The sequence below is a fragment of the Rhinolophus sinicus genome, linkage group LG02 (assembly GCF_036562045.2).
Source record: "Rhinolophus sinicus isolate RSC01 linkage group LG02, ASM3656204v1, whole genome shotgun sequence".
NCBI lineage: Eukaryota > Metazoa > Chordata > Mammalia > Chiroptera > Rhinolophidae > Rhinolophus > Rhinolophus sinicus.
This window is the reverse complement of record NC_133752.1, coordinates 99,295,354-99,315,941: the sequence shown is the minus strand read 5'-3', so window position 1 is coordinate 99,315,941 and position 20,588 is coordinate 99,295,354. Positions and strand designations below refer to the sequence as shown.

Sequence of the window (20,588 nt, the reverse complement as noted above, 5' to 3'; positions counted from 1 at the left end):
CCAAAAAAATACTAGGTAGTATTACCTCTATAAGAATAATATCTCAAAGTACAAAGCATTTCAAGTATAAAGAGCACTAAACGTAATAAAAAGCAAAACCTACCAAGAAGTAAAGCTCTAAACTCTAAATTGGTAAATATTACTAGATGATGTTTTAAAATGTGTAAATATTAATTATTAACTGCCCAGATCACTTAACCAAAATGTACTTAAAAAAATTATTTTAAGTACAAAAAGCTTATAAATTCAAATTTATGAGAATTCCCCCAACTAGAGTATTGTACTGCTTGCTTATAACTAAACCCCTCAGGGGCTTAGAAACAGAACTAGCCATCTAATACCTATGGTATCAGCCCAGATAGCGTGAGAAAAGAACAGGTAAGACTTCGTTCATCTCAGTCTCTGTCTTCACTCATTCATTACAGTGTCTTTAAGAAAATACCAGAGATTTTATTACTCTTTTTTCAAACTGGTTGAATGGATTTGTAAGTATAGACTTTTCGAGTATAGACTAACTTCACAACCTCTAAGAACAAATAGTGCCACTTCCCAAGCTAATTAAAGTAACCAAGAGCATTTGGGATTTACAGACTGAAAATATAGTGTATTTGATTTTTCTTTAAATCATTATCAAGATATTGTATAAAGGCTCAAAGTAATTCAACTACATGTGAGTCTTAAATATCCACTAGCTTGGCACTTACATATTAGCATTATCATGCGGGAGAAATCTTACTGGGAAAAACTACTCCCCATGATTTTATTCCTATCATGCAGCAAAAACCTCAAAACACCTACTGGATAATGACTGGGAGAAAATGTTAGAAAATGGTCATTTTAACTGTACTGTGCCTTCTTATAAGTAAAGAGACTAACAGGCCAAGTAGGGTCTCTGCAGTAATCCATTTCTCATTTCTTTTTCTTCAGTCAGGTATTTAAATCACTTCAATATGAAGCCGCTCAAAATGAAGCCATCCTAAGGCATGAGTCATTTAAGCCAAATGCCAATTATTTTCCACACTGTGATTAAGATTCTCACATCCCCCAAATTATTACATCTAAGTGAAGTCTCCCATGACAGAATGACTGCTACAATGCTAAGGTCAATTCACACTAGGTAAATACCCTGCTCTAATAACCACGGGTTAATAGTTCTGTATTAAAATGAGTAAAAGATTCTAGAGAAAGTCCACAAAGCCGAGCTTTTAACACTATATTCTGTTCAAAATTTTCATCAGTGGCTTGAATAATGAAAGAATGGAACTTTTGCTTATGAAGCTGAAAGTGACCAGTAGATAAATACAATTAACAATATACATGTAATCAATGTTCAAAATTATCATTAGGTCAAAATGATATGCCAAGAGCACCTAAAGATTAAAAGAGGTAAAAAAGTCTGTAATTAGGTTTAAAAAATTATTTCACTAGTTCAAGGTGAAGAACTGGCTTGGTAGCACTTCATTTGAGAAATTAGGCTTTCGGTATATACACGCCTAACAAAAAGTCAAAAGAATGACAGGGCAGGTATAAAAACTAATGGAATTTTAGGTCCTAGGCAGAAAAGAAACATCCAACACAAATGTCCCAAGGACAGTGAAGTGTCTGGAATTACGGATCAAACAGAAAGGCAGGCCTTTACCCGAAAGAACATAATACGAAAGTGAAACAACTTGGCACTCTGCAAGTATCTGAGATATAACCATGGGTCATATCTGAAAGGGAATCCAGTGCTTCTCAAACTACCTGTAATTAAGGAATAATTTTTTCCAGTCATTGTAGACACTTTCACAAAATACAGTAACAATATCATGACAATGGAAAATTGCCATACACATGTCTGAAGGTTTAGTCTCAGTTTCTATACTTAATTCACTGTGAACAGGTAAACAGGTCATGGACCCCCACTTTCAGTAGCTTTAGTCCATCTGCAGCAGAAAAAAAGAAGTAAATCAAAGGTAACCATTTATGGGGATTTAAATTTCCGCTTGAATTCCTAGGAAATAACGTGTGTCCAATATTGGAATGGTACAGAGCACTCAACTCCTTTGGAGGTTTTCAGAGGAAGAATTTATCTGTCAGATAACCTGTAACATGGATTCCTGCACTAGAAGGGTGATTAGATTACAATGATTTAATCTCTACCCTGAGCATCTATGTGGCCAATCAAAAGCAAACACACACACAAAACCCTTAAAGCAGCTATTAAAAATCAAAGCAGACTTATAAAATCAGTTGTGATGTATGAGGTAGAACATAGGGGGAAAGGGAAAAGACAAGGAAAATGACGAAACACTATGTAAATCTTAATTTTAAAAACCTTAAATATGTGAGAAATATTAAGAGGACTGCTGTTTTCCTTTTTAACCTATTATTAATTATGTAATGGATTTAAAACAGTCCTCACTACTCAAAAGCACAAAACAAGGATTCTTTTTTTCTTTTCAGAAACACTGAGGAAGACCGTCGCCATCGTAAACGCTTACCTCTGAGAGGCCCTCAGCCGTACAGTCTGCACCTGTCTCGTACTGACTGTACTGGCATACACTGTCAGTCTTCTCTTCTGGTTACGTTAATCACCTTCTACTGGTAACTACTTAAACCAGTCTTTCCCAGTGCAGACTTATGAGAATAGAAGAGTGTACTCCCCATATTAATTCCTGATCAATAGCAATTTCAAACTTCCAACCATGTACTTTAAATGATTGCAAAGTACTCAGCCAAAGATTACTGCTGCCGCCTCCTTTCTGTACCCTCAGCCCTCCTCCACGTCCACCCTCCATAAAAGTTGACCTAATGGCCACCAACTACTACGTCAACTTCTAGTTTGTTGAATCCTCCTAGGTACAGATACTACGCAGTAGTCTATAGTATTCTGTAACAATCAAAGGTGGCCCCTGCATCAGGTGTCTTCACTAATTATCATGGGCACATACATTATTTCTTTAGAATTTTAAATGGCTGTCCCCAGGAGAAAGCCTCCTGTAAATGCACTTTACATAGTTGCACTTAAGAAATTTTTTCACAGCTAATTTGATACATTATTTTCCAAATTTCTGATCTAAAATATCACTGATAATGAACGACCCATCTTTTTTAAAAAGAGCAAGTATCAAGTGACATCAATAAATTAAAATATAAAACAATGAAAGCAAACCCGTTATAGAGAGGGAATAGCAAAACACACAGAAAAATAGCAGATAAATAACAGAAAAAGAAAATTTATCCCTCCACATTAAGGAGTTTTTAAATCACAGGAAGAAAACAAATTCACAAAGTAAAAAATCACCATGTACTTGCCAGATTTCTTTTAAAATCAGAAACAACATCTATGGTAGACTCACATTTAAACATGAGTACTTAGATTGTTAACACTTTGCAATTTTCCTGGAATGTTAAGAAATCACCTGCAATGAGCCCTTTTCCACAAGTTTTTTCAGTAGCATGAAGACTTTAAACATTTTTAAGTATGAGCTCCAAAATACATTCTCAATTCTGAGAAACATTTGAAAATCACCTGTTTTGTCTCTCAGTATTCTGTAGCTCCCTGTGGTCCCTTTTCAGGTGTTTGGTCAAAGACGTAAAGTATTCTTTTAAAAGATTCTGGAAAGGTTGTTGTTTCTCTGGACTAATTATCTCACTAGGAGGAAAAGTCAAATTAAACTTCTCCGCAGCACTCTTTACTTTCCTTGGTAGAAGTCCAGCAATATCATCTCCACAATGTCGACAAAAACTAATCACCACAGAAACATGAGTATGGGATTCCCGATCAGCATTAATAATATTTTTTAGCTGTTCATAGATTAAAGATAGACCTTCCTTGTCAGTGAAAATCCCAACTATTGTCAATTCTGCAATGAAACGCAAATCAGTTCTTAATTTGGTAATGTTAGGTGTTTTCTCTTCTTTCCTTGCTTCAAAATGTTTTTTCCAAACCTGAAGAAGTGACGGGGCAAAGTCGGCATAGCGCTGGTGAAAGAGAGAGCATAAGTGCACAGCACAATTCACATCAGATATTTTTAGCTTTGCTTCCACAATAGAAGCTACAGCTTCTGCAATGTATTTGCTTAAATTTAGGCCATTAAAATCATGGGACAAGGAGTCTCTCTGTTGTTCTGTAATAGTTTTTAGTTTCTTGACAAAAGCGGTATTTTTCTTCAAACTTGAGTCTAGTCGGCTAAAGAAATTTTCCTCCGGTCGATTGTCTGGAGCATTTTGGTTTTTGCCACGAAGTTCCTTCCTTAACTGATGTCGTTCCCAAGCCTCCTGATGAAGCTGAAGGGATTCCTCCTTCTCTCTATATGTATTAAAAAAAAAAAAAGTTAAGTAAGTAAAATACCCTGTATATTTTGAAGCATCATTGCCAAATCCCATAAGAGAAAGCCAATGAAAAAGTAATCACATAAACATTAGAATCCAAGCTAAATGAAAGATGCAAAAGAAACTTCCACCACTTTTAAAGACATTTTATTAATGACTTAATAAAAACCCAGTACACTGATAATGACACATGTGGTAAAGCACAGGATTCTGAATAACTACATTAAAAATCATTTTGCCAGCTGGCAAGCTAAATGGATAAAACTTTTATCATTTATACATCAATAAGGCTCAAAAAAATAAATGGATAAAACACACGATGCTTAATACAAAATATACCAAATATGCTTGTGAAGGATATACAAGATGTGATCAAACAATACAGTGAATGTCTAAATAAAAAAAAATTATTACAGTAAAAGACACATTGCCATTAATCCCCCTCAAAATACTCCCTCTCGCTTTGAACACACTTACCCCATCATTCTTGCCACTTTCTGAAGCAGTTCTGGAAGTCCTCTTTCATGAGTGTCTTTAGTTGCACTGTCATGGCTGCCTCGATGTCCTGAATTGATTCAAAACATTTTCCTTTCATGGTCATTTTGACTTTGGGGAGGAGCCAGAAGTCGCACAGTGCCAGTGTGGTGAATAAGGTGGGTGAGGACAAATAATGTTTTTATTTGACAGAAATTGCCATATACCCGAAGTGTGACACTGAGCGTTGTCATGATGGAGTATGATTTACAGCACACTTTAAAACACACCTTCTCTCAACCGTAGCTCACACCCAAATGACTATACCGAACAAGTTGAAACTTGTCACACTGTTACTAAGGTTCCATGCACCGCTTCCCATACTGAAGATCCCTGCCTTTCTGTTGGATGGCACTCGGCAGCAGCTTTCACCATATTGTTTGATCACAGAGGAAAGCCTTCGTGTCACACATCGCTTCTGGTACAGCAATTTCTGTCAAATAAAAACAGTACGGTGCGTCCTCGGCCACCTTATTCACTGGATCAGGCACCATGCGACTTCTGGCTCTTCCTCAAAGTCAAAATGATTCAGGACATCAAGGCAGCCAGGACAGCGCAACTAAAGGCACTCACAGAAGAGGACTTCCAGCACTGCTTCAGAAAGTGGCAAGAATGATGGAATATGTTCAAAGGGCGGGAAAGTATTTTGAGGGGGATTAATGGCAATGTGTCTTTCACTGTAATACTTTTTTTTATTTAAACATTCACTGTATTTTGTGATCACACCTTGTTAAAACCTAAAACAGATAAAAGCACTGGGAAAACAGAAAAAAAATTGTCCACAAAGAACACTTTAGCTAAAGAATAAGCAATATAAAAGAATGTATTAAAAATGTTTTGAGATGTTAAGTACCATTTTCCCACACTTAGAATCAACCAAAGCTTTAATAAAGTTACCTTGCTACATTTGGGTCTTAAAATTCAAGTGTAATTGAAAAAATTTGGATAGGAACCAGAGAAAACTATAGAATAAAAGCACTTTAACAAAAGGTTAACAAACTCAGTTTACCCTGAAAAGAATAGTTAAAAACAAATCTACCTATATTTCTACTAAAAAGATGAAACATGTTTAAATTGCAGAAGTAGTAAAATAACTTGGGCAGGAGGCAGGGGGATGTACAATCTGACTTTGAGGTTTCTAAGATACCAAAATACGCACTTTCAAATATGTATTTCTAAAAGTAGATGTTCATCTTTCTGAGACAACCATCCCTGGGCTACCCTATAATTCTACGGGTTTTTCCCCCACTAAAAGCCACAATATATTAACAGAGAGGTGCATCCATCACTGGGAACATGGACATGTGAGTGTATCTCGGAAGTCTCCCAGCCACACACAAATACAGGAGTAACACTGAGTGTATACTTGAAGAAACTATAACTCAGGTAGGAGTGCACTGTGTGTGTGTGTGTGTGTGTGTGTGTGTGTACGTGCATGCGTGTGTATATACATAGGCATTAACTCAATTCTCATCTGTATTAAAAACACTTTAAGATATATAATGTTTACAGACGAAATAACGTGATGATTTAAAATACTCCAGGTGGAAAAAAGTGGCTAATTGTTGATGCTGGGTAAAAGGGGGGGGCGGGGGGGAGCACGGACAGATTGGTTCATTATTCCATTTTGTTTTTTGCATGTTTGAATTTTTCCCAATAAAAAGGTGGGGTTTTGGTTTGTTTGTTTGTTTGTTTGTTTTCTTTTTTTAAGCTCTTTGCACTGTAGGGGAGGGAAGGCAAAAGTTAAAAAGTGAAATTGGGTATCCTTGTGAGTTAAAAAAAAAGGTGAAACATAAAATAAGCAAGAAACTCTCAAAAATCATGTTTCTGAATATTTCAAAACTGGAATACACTACTATTGCCTTCCAGACTTCAGGGTCCAGTTCCTCATTAAAAATAGAGGTATTGTACTAAAGGAGAACTTTGGTAAGAAGGTAGGAGGCCGAGATGTTGTACAGATCCATGGCAATTCATGTTTGCAAACAGCTTTTTAACTTATGTATGTAAAGAGCTCATGCTATTCAGTAACTCATTTAAGCTCCATCCTAGCAGTCTTCCTGACTACCTTGCTTATCACCACTTTATATTACTTGCATAGATTTACAAGGTTAAAAATAAATTTAGATAAAGAATGAGAGGCATCATGGAATTGTACTTAAGAACAAAGGTTTTAAAGGCAGCCCAACCTAGCTTCCAATCCCAGTGCTCCACTGTTCACTGTGACCTCAGGCACAATAGTTTCATTAATCTGTAAAATGAGGATCATAAAACTTACTTCATTAGGACTTCCTTAAGGACATGTACTGATGTCATTCCTAGTGCCTGGCACATAATAAGGACTCTACAAATAGCAACCATTAACAACTAAGATTTTCAACTTAAAGAGAGAGAGTATTATTCCATGAAAAAAAGTTTTAAAATACAATCCAGATTATCCTATACGTCAAAAAACATTTATTAAAGACTACAATTATTTAATTCAAAGAATTAAAGCACGGCAAGCATGCCTCTAATCAGTGAAGCTAAGAGAATACGTAAATTAAGATACTCCCAACTCTTAAGGAATTGCACCCCGAAAATTTTATTTCAAACACTGTTTTTCTAAAACAAAATATTTCCACCTTCACATCAATCGTTAAAATAATCGTTCTTACTTCAACTGGGCAGCTTCTTCCTCTTGCTGCCTTTTTGCCTGCTCTTCCTGCTTCTTTCTCTCTTCTTCGTCATGTTTCTTTTTTTCTTCTTCCTCTTTTTTCTTTAATTCCTCCTCTACCTTCACCTTTTCTTCTTCTTTTTTCTTACGTTCCTTATCTTCTTTTTTTCTCTTATCTTCTTCCAGTTTCTTCTTTTTATCTTCAGGGACCTTAATAACCTCCTTCTTGGCAGTGAGCTTGATCTCATCTTTTGGTTTCTCCCTGCTGTTCACTGGCCGCCTTTCACCGCAGTCTTTTTCCTTGTTGTTTAGCAAAGATTCTTTTTCTTCCATACTTGCTGGCTTTTTACGCTCAGCTGGCATTATGTTACCCAGGACAATCTGTAAGAATAAAAGAATGTCAGTATTGTAGATGCGGTGACTTTTTTTTTTAGTGATGTGACACTTTTTTTTTTTTTAAACAGAACATATTAATGCAACTTGACAACTATGAGAGATTAAATGCATGCAAAATGAATACTATTTCTGTGAAAAGATAATTTATTGGTCACTTTCCACATTCTATCATTATTAGTCATGACTATATCTAAGTTACTTTTCATTAAGGAAAAACTCAAACACAAACAAAAGTATAGAGTACAATATAAGGAAACTGCATATATTCATCACCCAAATTCAACCATTATCAACTCCACAACGACCTGTCATTTAATCATGAATACTTCAGCATGTATCAGAGAACATGTATCATATTCAGCATGTAACAGTTTTAACCCCAACACTTCACATCAGATAAGAGATGCTGGTGACACTATTTCAGACAATATTCAGCAAAAGTATTTAAGTTAAAGCATAAGTAAGTTCTTGGCTCCTAGAAACCAACTAACAAAAACAGACAACAGAAGACTCATTCTTCTAACCTTACCAAACTTTCAAACAAAAAAACTGTCAACTATCTCAAATTAGATTAATCTTTTCATTAGTGTTAGTCAAAATTAATGTATAAGTAAATATGGTAAGTATAAAATCTGTATATCCTGTTGTATATCTGCCAATATAGTAGCCCTGGCCCAGGGTTTCTCAGACTTAGCACTATTGACATTTTGGGCAAGATAAGTGTTTTTTGGGTTTGGGCTAGGAGGTGTGATAGGGTGGGTAACACTATTATATGCACTATACCAAGTTTAGCAGTTCTATCCAGTAGGTGCCAGTAATATCTCCCCAGTTTTGACAACCAAAAATGACTGAAGACATTGCCAAATGTCCCCTGGAGACAACATAGCCACCAGTCAAAAATCACTGCACTAACCACATGTGGCTACTTACATGTAAATTAATTAAAATTAAACAGAAGCTGAAATTCAGTTCTTCGGTCACTATTCACGTTTGAGTACTCAATCCACATGTGGCCAGTGGCTACCAAATCAGACATGCAGATATCACCACAGAAAAGTCTATAGGCTAGCACTGGTCTATCACACAGGCTTTATTTTATACAGTCAGCTGGAAATAAACTTGAGAACAAAAATTGTATTTCCCAGCAAAATTCAGGATTTTTCATTTCTAAAATTAAATTTCTCTACTTAGAACTAGGTTTCTGATGTAATTTATTTTATGGACAGTACTTCATGTTTTAACTCCTAAATCATCTGAAAGTTGTGTAAGAAAATCAAGATACTTTCTATTGAAAAAATATAGACTACTTAAACTTCCTAGTTTTTTATTAAAAACTACACACACACTATTCTTAAATATTTTCAAATATAAGTTTTGAATTACAGCAATAAAAACTAGGTCAACAAATAAAACATTTGCAATAATAAATACTGTACTATTTACTAACACATGAAGCTTTTATTTCTTCACTCTAATAAAATCTTATCACAGAACGACAACCTAGGTCAGTAGAGGCACTTTAATTTTTGGAGGCACATGCCAGTCTGTATCTTCTCTGTCACTTCTTCTCTCCCCCTTTTCTCTTCTACTCTCTTACTCTCCCTTGTACGTTCTATGCATTTATTTAAACAGTAATACCCAGTCTCTAGTTAACCCTCGTGGTGGAATACAGACACCCCCCCCCAAAAAAAAGGCTGTTCATTCTGTTTAAGGAATCATTGAAATATAAAAGAGTATAACTACTTATTTAAATGGCAAGACAGTATTAACATCTATATTATCTGTGAAGTGTAGTTATCAGTTCTTATACAGTTTCAATTAAATAGCCACCTTGAATGTGAAAATATCATGCCCTAAAGAGCAAGCAAACTTTCAAAAGAGAGGATACTAATAGCTACCATTCACTGGTCCATAGTGAACATCTTATATACTTTATCTCATTTAATACTAAAATCTTTATGAGGTAGGTATTATTTTCCCTATGTTATAAATGTGTAAACAGAGACTTGACCAAGTAACCTGACCAAGGCCTCCAAAGCTGGTGACAGAGATGGAATCTGAACCCATACCCTTAACCAAAGTTATTAAGAACCTTGAGAGTACCAAGTGGTAAACTGGAAGACTTCTTTATAGATACTAAGAAAAATCACAGAATTATGTATCTCAGAGTAGAAAGAGTCCCTGATAATGGCTAAGCAGTTTTTACGTTATGTTTTTATTGTTGGCAGATTCTAGCTAAACTGTATGGGGATGAGATAACTCCTAAGGTAACAATACAACCTTATTTAGGGATATTTGTCATGTGCAAAACAAATGTTTATATAGAATTTGTATTTTCTGATATTAAGCATCAACAAACATTTCAGCAATACAAGGAAATACAGTTCTCTGACAATTTAAAAAATGGCATCAAAATTTACAATTAATGTAAATCTTCTTATCTCATTTATGAAGATAGAATTAGATATAAAGTTCTGTTAAAACATTAAGAAATTCACTTGAAATCTGACAAGTTTATAAAGGATCATCATTTATTACTCGACAGAGTCTCCCAGTGACTCTCTAGTCTTCATTTATGAAATAAATTTTAAGTGCCTACTATATCAAACTGTAGTAGACACTCATGAATTAGATCCCGTTCTAGAGCATAAAACAGATTCTCAATAACACCCTTAAGTCTTGGTATCTTCTTTGACTCATTTCATCCTTGTATCACAAACATATACCCAAAGTATACTTGGAACCAAATTTCAGTGAACAAAAAATAGGATGAAAATCTAAGGATTCATGCAAAAGTAACCATGCCAACGTGAAAACAATATGGGTTTCAAGTGAGACAGACTTGAAGTTTGCATCCCAACTCTGCAACCAGCTAGCTGTGGAAACTAGGCAACAACTTCCTTGAGTCTATTCGTTGACAAAATGGAGACACTGTTACCTCTCTTACAGAGTTCTTAAACTTCTAGCATAGAAGCTAGCATGAGGGAGGCATTCAATAAATGTTTATTCATTCATATAGAATACTGAGAAGATTTTTAGAGAGAAGGCCACTAGATTTTTATCTACTCCAATTCTCAATTGAGGAGCAACAGAAGAGTGACCTTCCAAAATTATACAACTAGTTCAGTGACTGGGTCAAGACTCACTGTCCAATGCTCTTTCTCACTGACCCTGATTTAAAAAGCCAAAGGAAATATAAAAACAAGACTCATATCAGTATGCATTTGTATTATGTCAACAAAAAAACTTAAGCTGAGCATTAAATTATATTTAATGAAATGCTAAAATCCTTTTAATTATTTTAATAAATCCATGCTTCATTTTATCTAAAGTGTTTCCAAAAGTTTTTTAAGACTAGAACTTTAAATAGATTCTATCTCAAAGTAATGCAGATAAAAATTAGTGATCTTTTAATTGGAATATGAGTAGCTCTTACAAATTATTTTACTGAGTACAATTATATACAGAGAGTCCTTAAAAGGAAGCCATGCTTTAAAACCATCTTTCTAGCTCCCAAAATAGTGTCCTGGCCCTTGGGCTTTATGTTTTATTTGGTTTTCTAAATATACTCTGAATTCCAAAAGAAAAGTAAAACGACTTTACTAGGAAAACAGGTACCAAAGGAGTGTACTGGAGGACAGAGCGCAGAGAAAAGGGTGTTTCCCTTTTAAAGGTATTTCTTTGCGAAGTACCATATGGACTCTGTATGAAATCACAATCATACTGCTCTGAAAACACACCAGAGTAAGAGAATGCTGTTTACCTTTTAATTCTGTATTATTCAAAATGTTCTAAGGGCAGAACCACATAGGGGCATTATTTTCCAGAATTCGACTTTAAAAACGTCCATAGTTTAAAAGACTCATTCAAAAATGGTTTTCTTGATGAGTTGTACAATATTTATAAACACCTTACTTTAGTCTGATGCTTCACTACGCCTAAGCCCTAAAACACAAAAAGAGCTGAAGGTCCGGTCCAGTGTGTACCCCAAGCCTGTGAGCGGGGTCTGCTTGGCCAACCTGGAGACCAAATATCCTGCGATCGTCTCCTTAGTTGAGCAATACTAACAAGAGGGCACTAGGAACCTTGGGATGAAGGCAAAGTGAAGAACCACCAGCCTATGAGATTAAAAAGAAGTAAACCAAGTCATCTATGCCCCCCGCTCCCACATACACGCAAACCCCTTCCCCTACACACACATCTCCCACAAACCCCTGCTCTCGGCTGCACATTCCTACATCTAACACGCTGCCCCCAACAAACTCCCCTTCCTGCGGGTCTCCACGGTCACCTTCGCCAGCCATCCTTGCCCCAACCCTAACTTCTCACCCCACGGTGGCGAGGGGCTGCCTTCCACCGAAGACCGACACTCTCAGGCTGGTCTCCCCGCTCCACATCCTCCCACACACGCACCCTCCCCACTTCCTCGCCCTTGCTTCCCTCTCGGCTCCCGAAAAGCTTTCCCCAACCTCCCCGCGCTCTTCTCCACACCCCCAAACACCTTCACCCCGCCACGGCAGCCTCCCCGCCTCCAGCCCCGAGGCCCAGCCGGGGCATGTGGGGCAGGCGCCCCCTCTACCGCCCCTCATGCCTGCCCCTGGCCGGAGGCTCCCGCGTTGGTGGGAGCCTCCAAGAAAGGGGTCTGAGGAGGACGACGCTGAACCCGCGGTCCGTCTACTGCTTGCCGCCCCCGGAGCGCTGGGGTGAGGAGTCGTCTCTTAGGTCCCCCAGGGATTAGGAGTCCAGGCCGGTGCCCCTCAGCCGCGCTTCCTCCCCGTCGTTGGAGCGGAGGGGAAGGAGGCTACCCGGTACTCACCTCGAGCCTGTTGTCAACATTAGCCCCGGGTTTCCCAGCACCAACTCCAGCGCTCGGGTTCTCCCCTCCCCTCCCCCCACCTATCTCGCAGCCGAGGGCCCGCCTTCCTTCAGCTCCCCCTCCTCCCTCCGCCCTCCGGCCCGCCCGCCCGCCACTCACCAGCGCGGCTGGTCTGCGGGTGGGGGCGGGGCGGAGGGAGGTGGAAAGGAAGAAGCTGTCCGCGCGATTGCCAAATCGAAAACAATCCGGGTCTCCCACCTCTCGACATACCGATGTCTTTAACTTAGCTCCGGGGTGGCGAATCGCGAGAAAAGGATCAGAGAGGTGCCACGCACTTAGCGGCTGGTTCAAATTGCCCACTCGGTGAGAGGAGGGAATTTTTCACGCAGGCAATTAATAGGGCAGCCACAACTAGCACCTCGAGCCAGGGCCCCAGCGAGGGGAGGAGGGTTCCGAGGGCCGTAGGCAGGAAGTGGATTGGTCGCCAGGAAAGGGAAAGCGCCTGAATTGGAGATGCGCAGGCGCAGGCACTATGCGGGGGGGGGAGCGAGAATGGGCGGGGCGGAGCCAACAGGAGGTAAGGAAGGGCGGTGGAACAGTAGGAGAGTTACGGAGCGCTATTGAGGACAAGTTTGGCCACGTGATTCTCATGGGAGTTTCCTGGAGCGAATGTAAGGAAGAGGTCTAAGAAGGGAAAGTTTGATTGGACTAATTCGAGGGTTGAGGTTGAAGATTTTGGAGATTGGAAACTGGAGAAGCTAAAGAATATGGCTGGTGGGGAAGGTAGGAGTTGGTTAGGAATGGGTCTATATTTAAGAGTGCCCTGGAAAGACTACAAAAGTCCCGTGGGGGAATTTCCAAGAGCAGTTTTAGGTGTTCAACATGAAAATATTTCAGAGTGAAGTAGAATCAAGGCTTTTCCCATGCAGCTCTTAGTACCCAGTTATAGCAAATAAAAATTTTAAATTACAATGGAATGATTTCCTGAGTTAATTGAATGAAAGAACTAGTTTAAAAAATTAGCTAGTCTTGTCATTACTTCCGAATGCGAACCAGTCTTAAATAGGCATCAGCTTATCCACACAACTGACTCCCTATTAAACTGCTAAATTTGTGCTTCTGGCCTCCGACTTTTATGGAAACAGGACAAGGATCTGCCAACATGACCCGACTGGGTGGTGGTACAGACGGCTTTGGCTGGTCAAGAGCCAAAGAAACAAAGGTGCAAAACTGGTCTTGATTCTTGCTTGAAATCGCCCCACCCGATTTCCAAGCCCACAAAAGGAGCTGCTACCAACCTCAGCTATTTGAGACAGGTGTAAGTTTCCGTTTCATTCAGCTTTTGCACATTGCCTCTATGTAGTGTTTTACTTCCCATTTATTCTTAGCATGCAAATTGCCCTCCCAAACTGAGTGTTGATGCTTCCTGTATTTAAGGGTTGTTGTTTCCCCCCCCCCCAAACTACCAACAGGTCAATCATTTAAAGTAGTAAAAGAGAAAGACAAATGCTGCTATTTTGTACCATTGATAATTATGAGAGAACTGTCCCCAATGTTATACTGGTGATAGCCACCCATATTTCAAAGTGTTCTTTTTCTCATTTTTTTCTGAATACCTTAAGAAGATTTACCTATGCTACTGATCCTCTCTTATGCTAAATTAAGTCAATCTCTGACTTTTCATCAGGTGTTAAAAGGAATAGAGGGACCAAAAGAGAGAAGGGCATTTTTATTGAGCATCTGCTATTTTATGTTTATCTTAATAATCACAATAATCCTGTAAGTATTATGATTCCCATCTTATAGGAAGAGTCACTGAAAGACTAAGTAATTTACTCAAGACCACAAAACTAGTAAGTATATTATCTAATGTTATACCCAAGTCTAAGTCCAAAAGCCAAGCTCTTTCTGCTATATACCACTACCTTTATGTACACTTTTACATTGAAGGAAAATGCTGCCAATCTTTTTTTCCAAAGATGTCAAATTAGCCACCAAAAACCTTCTGATACGGTGATATCATTGCAATCTGTAACCAGAAGAAGCACTGCTCTGAAAAAGCTATCATTTTTGTATTCTGATACTAATTCAAATTTCACTATTTTCTGAAACTACATTGAAGTGTTTGTCTAGATATTTCATTATGTGAGAAACTTCTAAAAAAAATGTCCATTCTTTTTGCCTGCTTCAATTGACAGAACTGTATATACCATGTGAAAAAAAGAAAAAACTGCTATATACATATTGACATGATCCTATTTTCTACTTAAAACATAGTTGTAATGCTGTTTCACAGAAGAAAGCAAAGGCCTGGGAAAGAGATTATAATTACAGGGCCGGACAAACCCTGAGTTTAAAGAAAAAGAAAAAGCAGGTCTCCTGGACTGTGTGGTGCTCTGCTGGGTATGTGTTTAACCTTGAATAATTCCAGCTGGCTTTTAGAAGCCAGTGTCCAGTCTAATTACAGCTAGATTAACTACCCATTTTTTCAAGCAGCCGCCTCTTCATGGTACATCTCTGGTGGAAATTTTTCAACAACTTTACCTCTGTCTACTTCACAGTTTCTAAATTGTATGTGCTGACACGTATCCACTCAATAAGAAATCTAAGTGTTGAGGGTGCGTTTAAACAAATGTAAATATTAAGTATATGAAACATAATAGTACTAGTTACCCAACCATATTGAAATTTCTTATAGAACTATAAGACTGAAAATCAATTTACTAACACTGGCTTCTATTAATTTCACCAAAAGAGAAGTGAAGCAATGTGAGGTTACTTTTTTTTTAGCTTTTATTAAATATGGTTAGTCAAAAAGCAAGTTAGATCATAAAAATTATAGAGTGGTTAGAACAGTGCATAGCAGATACTAAAAGTTCAGTAAATGAGATTATAGTCTAATGTGGCAGGTAGATAGTAAATGGTTAGAATAAATGCTGCAAAGGAAATAAATGTAAATATAATGGAGAGGAAATGGAGAAAGAGGGGAGAGTGGCTACTGTAGAGTGTGTGACCTTCTTTAATAATACAAAATTTGAGCTAACACCTGAAGAATTAGAAGGTCCCAGTTATCCAACTATAGATATCAAATGGGCAGTTGAGACTCAAAGGACAGTTCTGGCCTCAAGAGGACAATTTGAGCATCATCAATATAGCTAATATTTAAAGCCGTAAGAACAAGTGAGATCACCAAAGGAAATGTAATAGGAGAAGAGGGCCCAGGACTAAGCCCTGAGAAACTTCAAAATACTGAGGTTAGGTCTCTAAAGAGAATGAGGCAAGGGAAAAACCTGGAGAGCGTAGTGTCATGAAAGCCAAGAAAAAGGTGCTTCAGGAAAGAAAAAATGGTTAGCTGTCTCAAATGTTACTGAGAGAAGAAACAACATGAAGACAGATGGGCTCGTCTGACTGACACCACGAGGATCCATATTGACTGTAGGAGGCAGTTTAGTGACATAGTGGAGACAGATGGTTATTTGAGAAATTTTATCGTGAAGAGCAGCAGAAAAATATAACAAGGAGAATGTGAGGTCAGGGAGGATTTTGTTTTTATATCCTTTTTTTTTTTTTTTTGAGAGATATAGAGAATGTATACTAATGGGAATGATCCAAAAGGAGAGAGAGTTATTGATGCAGAAGAGAGAAGTAAAGATAATGTAGGAACAAAATCCTTGTGAGAATGGAATCTGAAGTACAAGTAGAAAGAGTGCCTTTGAGAGAAACGGGCATTTCTACAGGATGTTAGGCGAAGACAGAGAAGATGGATGCATGCACAAACAGGCTTGTAGATTTGGAGGGGGGACTATGCAGGACTTCCTCCTTGATCTGTCCTATTTTCTCAGTGAAATTGGAGGCAAGCTCAGCAACTAAGAGGTGATGGAGAGATTGTGGGAGGTTTGAAAAAAGAGGAGAAAATATGAAACACCTTGAAGAGTAAAAGCAATGGAATGCATAGTAAGGATTGCCAGGTCATGCTGGAAGCCACTTGAGGTTTGTGGTCATAAATTTAAAGTAAAACCATCTGGCCGACCCATGTCACTTTCTCCAGAAGAGATGGACAGTTAAGTTTAATCAGGGTTGTGACTTTTTCCCCCATGAAGGTATTGACACAGAAAGATAAGAGTAAAGAAGTTGGGGGTGTTTGCAAGAAAATGATTATAGCGAAGGATCATGTACTCCAAGCTGGGTAGAAGGGAAGTTAAAGGGCTTGAGGTGTGGGTGGGGTTAACAGATTGACAGTAGAGGGTGCAAAGAAAACTGACCAGTGACAAAATAGCCAAAAACTTCTGTGAGTTAAAGGAGACAGATGAGGACCTCAGAAGGTGGTTCTGAAGAGCTGCAGTAGCTGGAGGTATAGATAGAACGAATGGGTCCAGAGGAGCCAAGGCTTTTGAAAGAGGATGAGTTTAGAAGCCATAATGGAAAGCAAGGAACATGCATCTCTGAAGTCAGACTACATGAGTTCAAATTCAGCGTTCAAATTCAACATTTTCCAGCTGTTTGAACTTGGGCTAATTCTTTCATCAGTTTAGATCACAGCTTTTTATTCTTAAAAATGGCACTAATAATACTGTAGTATTCATAGGGTTTTTGAAAAGTAAAGGAGGTCATTAAAATGAAAGCACTTAGCACAGAGTTCAGAGTATATGCTCTGTGTTAGTTATTAATAAATCATTTTGGAAACAATAAATACAACCTAAATGGCTTCGTTTGAATTGATGGTGCTTTCACAGCTCTTTCTTTGCCTTTACACTGGTGTAAAACAAGTACACCTGAAACCTTTTACTCCAGCATTATGAATCCTGCCAGGACAATGAATTTTAAAATAAAGATTAAAAAGAAAAGTTAAATCACCACTTGCAATTTTATTTGTCAATGAAGTATCTTGTAACATTAGTTGTCAATTATATCTCAAGCTGAAAAGAAAAAGAGAAAAAAGGAAGCGTATCCTCAGTTATTATAACCAATGATTACAAAGGTTTGTAAATATCTCTAATTCTTGTTTCATTTGTTTGTCCAGCAGACTAATCATTCTCAATATTCTTTGGGGGAACTAATGGATAAGTGGTGAGAAAGCTAACACTATGTCATCTAACTGGTCTTAATTCTTTAATTCCTGACCTATATTGCTAAATCTTTGCTGTGGGACAGCTGTAATGAAATATTCCACATATACTTCAAAACTGAAGAGCCCAAAACAACTTAATATTGGTTTTTAACCCCATCTACTCCTTTTTCTATGTTTATTCTTTTAGTTAGTGGTGTTAAAGGGAATCAGGATATGCCACTTCATTGTAAGGATTATTTTGAGCTAAAGGCAATTGAGAATCAACAAGAAGGCAGGAAGCGTTCTCCAGAACGGTGCTGTATCTGCCTAAAAGCAGGGCATGAATTTCCCTTTGTGAAAGTGTCCACACTGCACCCCCAACCTCCGTATAGAAAGAGGAGAGTGACTCATATCACTGGAGATGAGGTGTCAACACCCAGATGGGTTTTCACAAACAGGTCTTAACTAAAATAACCCTTATCTTCCATTCGTTTCCCCGTGTATTTCCTAGTCACTTCCCCATGATTTGTGGTCCCTTAAAACTCAAGCCCCCTTTCCTTTGTTAAAACAGTATGTAAACACCGAGCCTAACTGCTTCTTTGTGTTTCACTTCTTTTCTGTGAATTCCTGTGCCTGTGCACATAAATTATAATAAAAATTGTATGCCTTTTCTCCTGTTGATCTGTCTTTTGTTTGTTTCATTGTCACACTCCCACTGAAAGAACCTAAGAGGGAAGAGGAAAAATTTTTCCTCCCCTACACATATTTTCTTAGAAGAGGGACAAAAACCTGTGTACTGATGCAGGCATGTGCGGGGTTAAACTAGAGTGAAAACGATATTTTAGAGGAAATAATCAAACTGGAGTTTCATTTTTATTTAGTAAGCAATATACCAATGCTTAACAGTCCAAATACAGGATTCTGTACCCCTTTTTGTCATTTCCATTAAAGGTAATTCAAGTTTTTAAAACTGAGTGGTTGAATGGATGAATGGAGAGAAATGAACAGACATCTCTTAGTGTGTGCCAGGCATTAGTCCACCTGACAATGGTTCTATTTTCCTTGTTTTTTAGAGGGAGAAACTAGGATTTAGCATAGTAAGATAATGTACCCAGAATAACAGCTACTAAATACAATCTCCAGTCAGGACGGCCTCATTCCAAAGTTCACACTTTTATATAATATTTCCTCCCATTCTAAAATGTTTTCCCTACCTTACATAACTGAATTCCACACACCAATAATAGAGATGTCCTCTTTCACGAAATTAGAGTGTAGAACAAGAAAAGACATGATTTTTATAATCTAGTTCTAACAAGATAGACCAATATATATAATAAAGCAAAAATGTCTGCCTGGGGCAGACCAGCGTGTGGCTAAGACTGCCTACCACAGCACAAAGGAAAGGACTGGGCTGGGCATTAAAGACCTCGTGTCCCATCTTAGAGTCTGGCTACTGCACATGAAATGCAGTAAAACGAGGGCAAGTCATTTATAATCTGTCTGTGACTCAGATGCATCATTTTAAAAAGTAGATTACACTTTATGATTTCCAACTTCATTATTTTAATTTAATTTTGGCCACACACCTTATTGCTTCCAAGTGTTTGAGAATCCAAGTGAAAAATGGTTTCCTTCATAACCCAGGACGATAATGGCACATTGAGAAATAGCTGGAAAATAAAAGTTATTACCCAGAGAGTCTTCTGGCATCACTTTACTTCTTGTATCAGTTGCTAAGGGTAAGATAAAGGAATGGGTGTCATTTCTAGCTTATTTTTCTTCCAAAATATCCTGCACTGCAGACATAATATATACATTATATTTCCCTAAGTTTTCCCTATGGAAGTTGTAGAAATTGCCATTCCATTGTGTTTTACCCCCTTTCTTCCAATGTAATGAAAGACTCATCTAAAGAGTCTTAGAACAAAATGCCACTTTGTACTAATTTCACACCCAACATTCAGTATCAATTTAATACTAATAAGCTATTAACAATTATTTGAGGGGCAAGGTGTCATAGCAGCCAGTGGAAAAGTTACATAACAAACTACATGACTGATAGGCCAAAAGGATGAATGCTGTTCACCCTTCACTGAAATATTTCTAAAACTGATCACATGGGTATGGTAGGTGGCCTTTAAGACGGCCCTCAAGGATCCCTGCCTCCTGGTAGTCACGTCTTTGTGTAATCCTCTCCTCAAATGCTGGCTGGATTAAGTCACTAACTTTGGGTGAATATATGCAGCAGGAGTAGCGAGATGTTAGTACCACTATTCGTTTACAGAATGTTGTGGATTCCTTTAGGGGTCTCTGTGGCACCCCCCGCCCCCCCCCGCCCCCCCCCCCCCACACACACTTAGGGTAGCCAGCTGCCATGTTGTGAACTACCCTTTGGAGAGGTCAGCACAGCAAAGAACCGAGGGAGGCTTCTGGCCAATAGCCAGTAAGGAACTCAATCCCGCCCAACCCTGTGAAGAGAGGGGAAGTTGATTCTCCCCTCATTTGATCGGTCAGATGATCACTATCTCAATGACAGGCTGACTGCAATCTTCTGAGAGCCCTTGAGCCAAAGGCACTGAACAAAGCTGTGACTATATTACTGACCTACAAAATCTATAAGATAACATGTTTGTTGTTTCAAGCCACTACATTGTGGAGTAATTTCTTACAATAAATAACTAATGTGATAATTATTATTTTAATATTACATGTTTTATATATATATATATATATATATATATATATATATATGTTTTTTTAATGATATTTTGCACAATGTGTGTGTGTAGTGTGGTGGGTGTAGAAATCATGAAAACAAAGAT

The 20,588-nt window shown here is 38.1% G+C and overlaps 1 protein-coding gene across 4 annotated transcripts in view; it reads right to left on the bottom strand.

Annotated features, from left to right (window-relative positions):
• UPF2 (UPF2 regulator of nonsense mediated mRNA decay) overlaps positions 1-12,871 on the bottom strand; it is a 96,946-nt gene extending 84,075 nt beyond the window's left edge. For 2 of the 4 annotated variants that reach the window (XM_019710276.2, XM_074324983.1), the window contains exons 1-3: positions 12,717-12,870; positions 7,506-7,885; positions 3,515-4,294 (exon numbers count right to left, since the gene is read on the bottom strand). In XM_019710276.2, coding sequence (XP_019565835.1) covers positions 3,515-4,294; positions 7,506-7,867 — 1,142 coding nt within the window. In that variant the 5' untranslated portion in view covers positions 7,868-7,885; positions 12,717-12,870. Of the gene's footprint in view, positions 1-3,514; positions 4,295-7,505; positions 7,886-11,663; positions 11,759-12,716 lie in introns of those variants that run through there. The other 2 variants (XM_074324984.1, XM_074324982.1) reach the window with 2 other exon arrangements.
• Between the last annotated feature and the right edge of the window lie 7,717 nt (positions 12,872-20,588).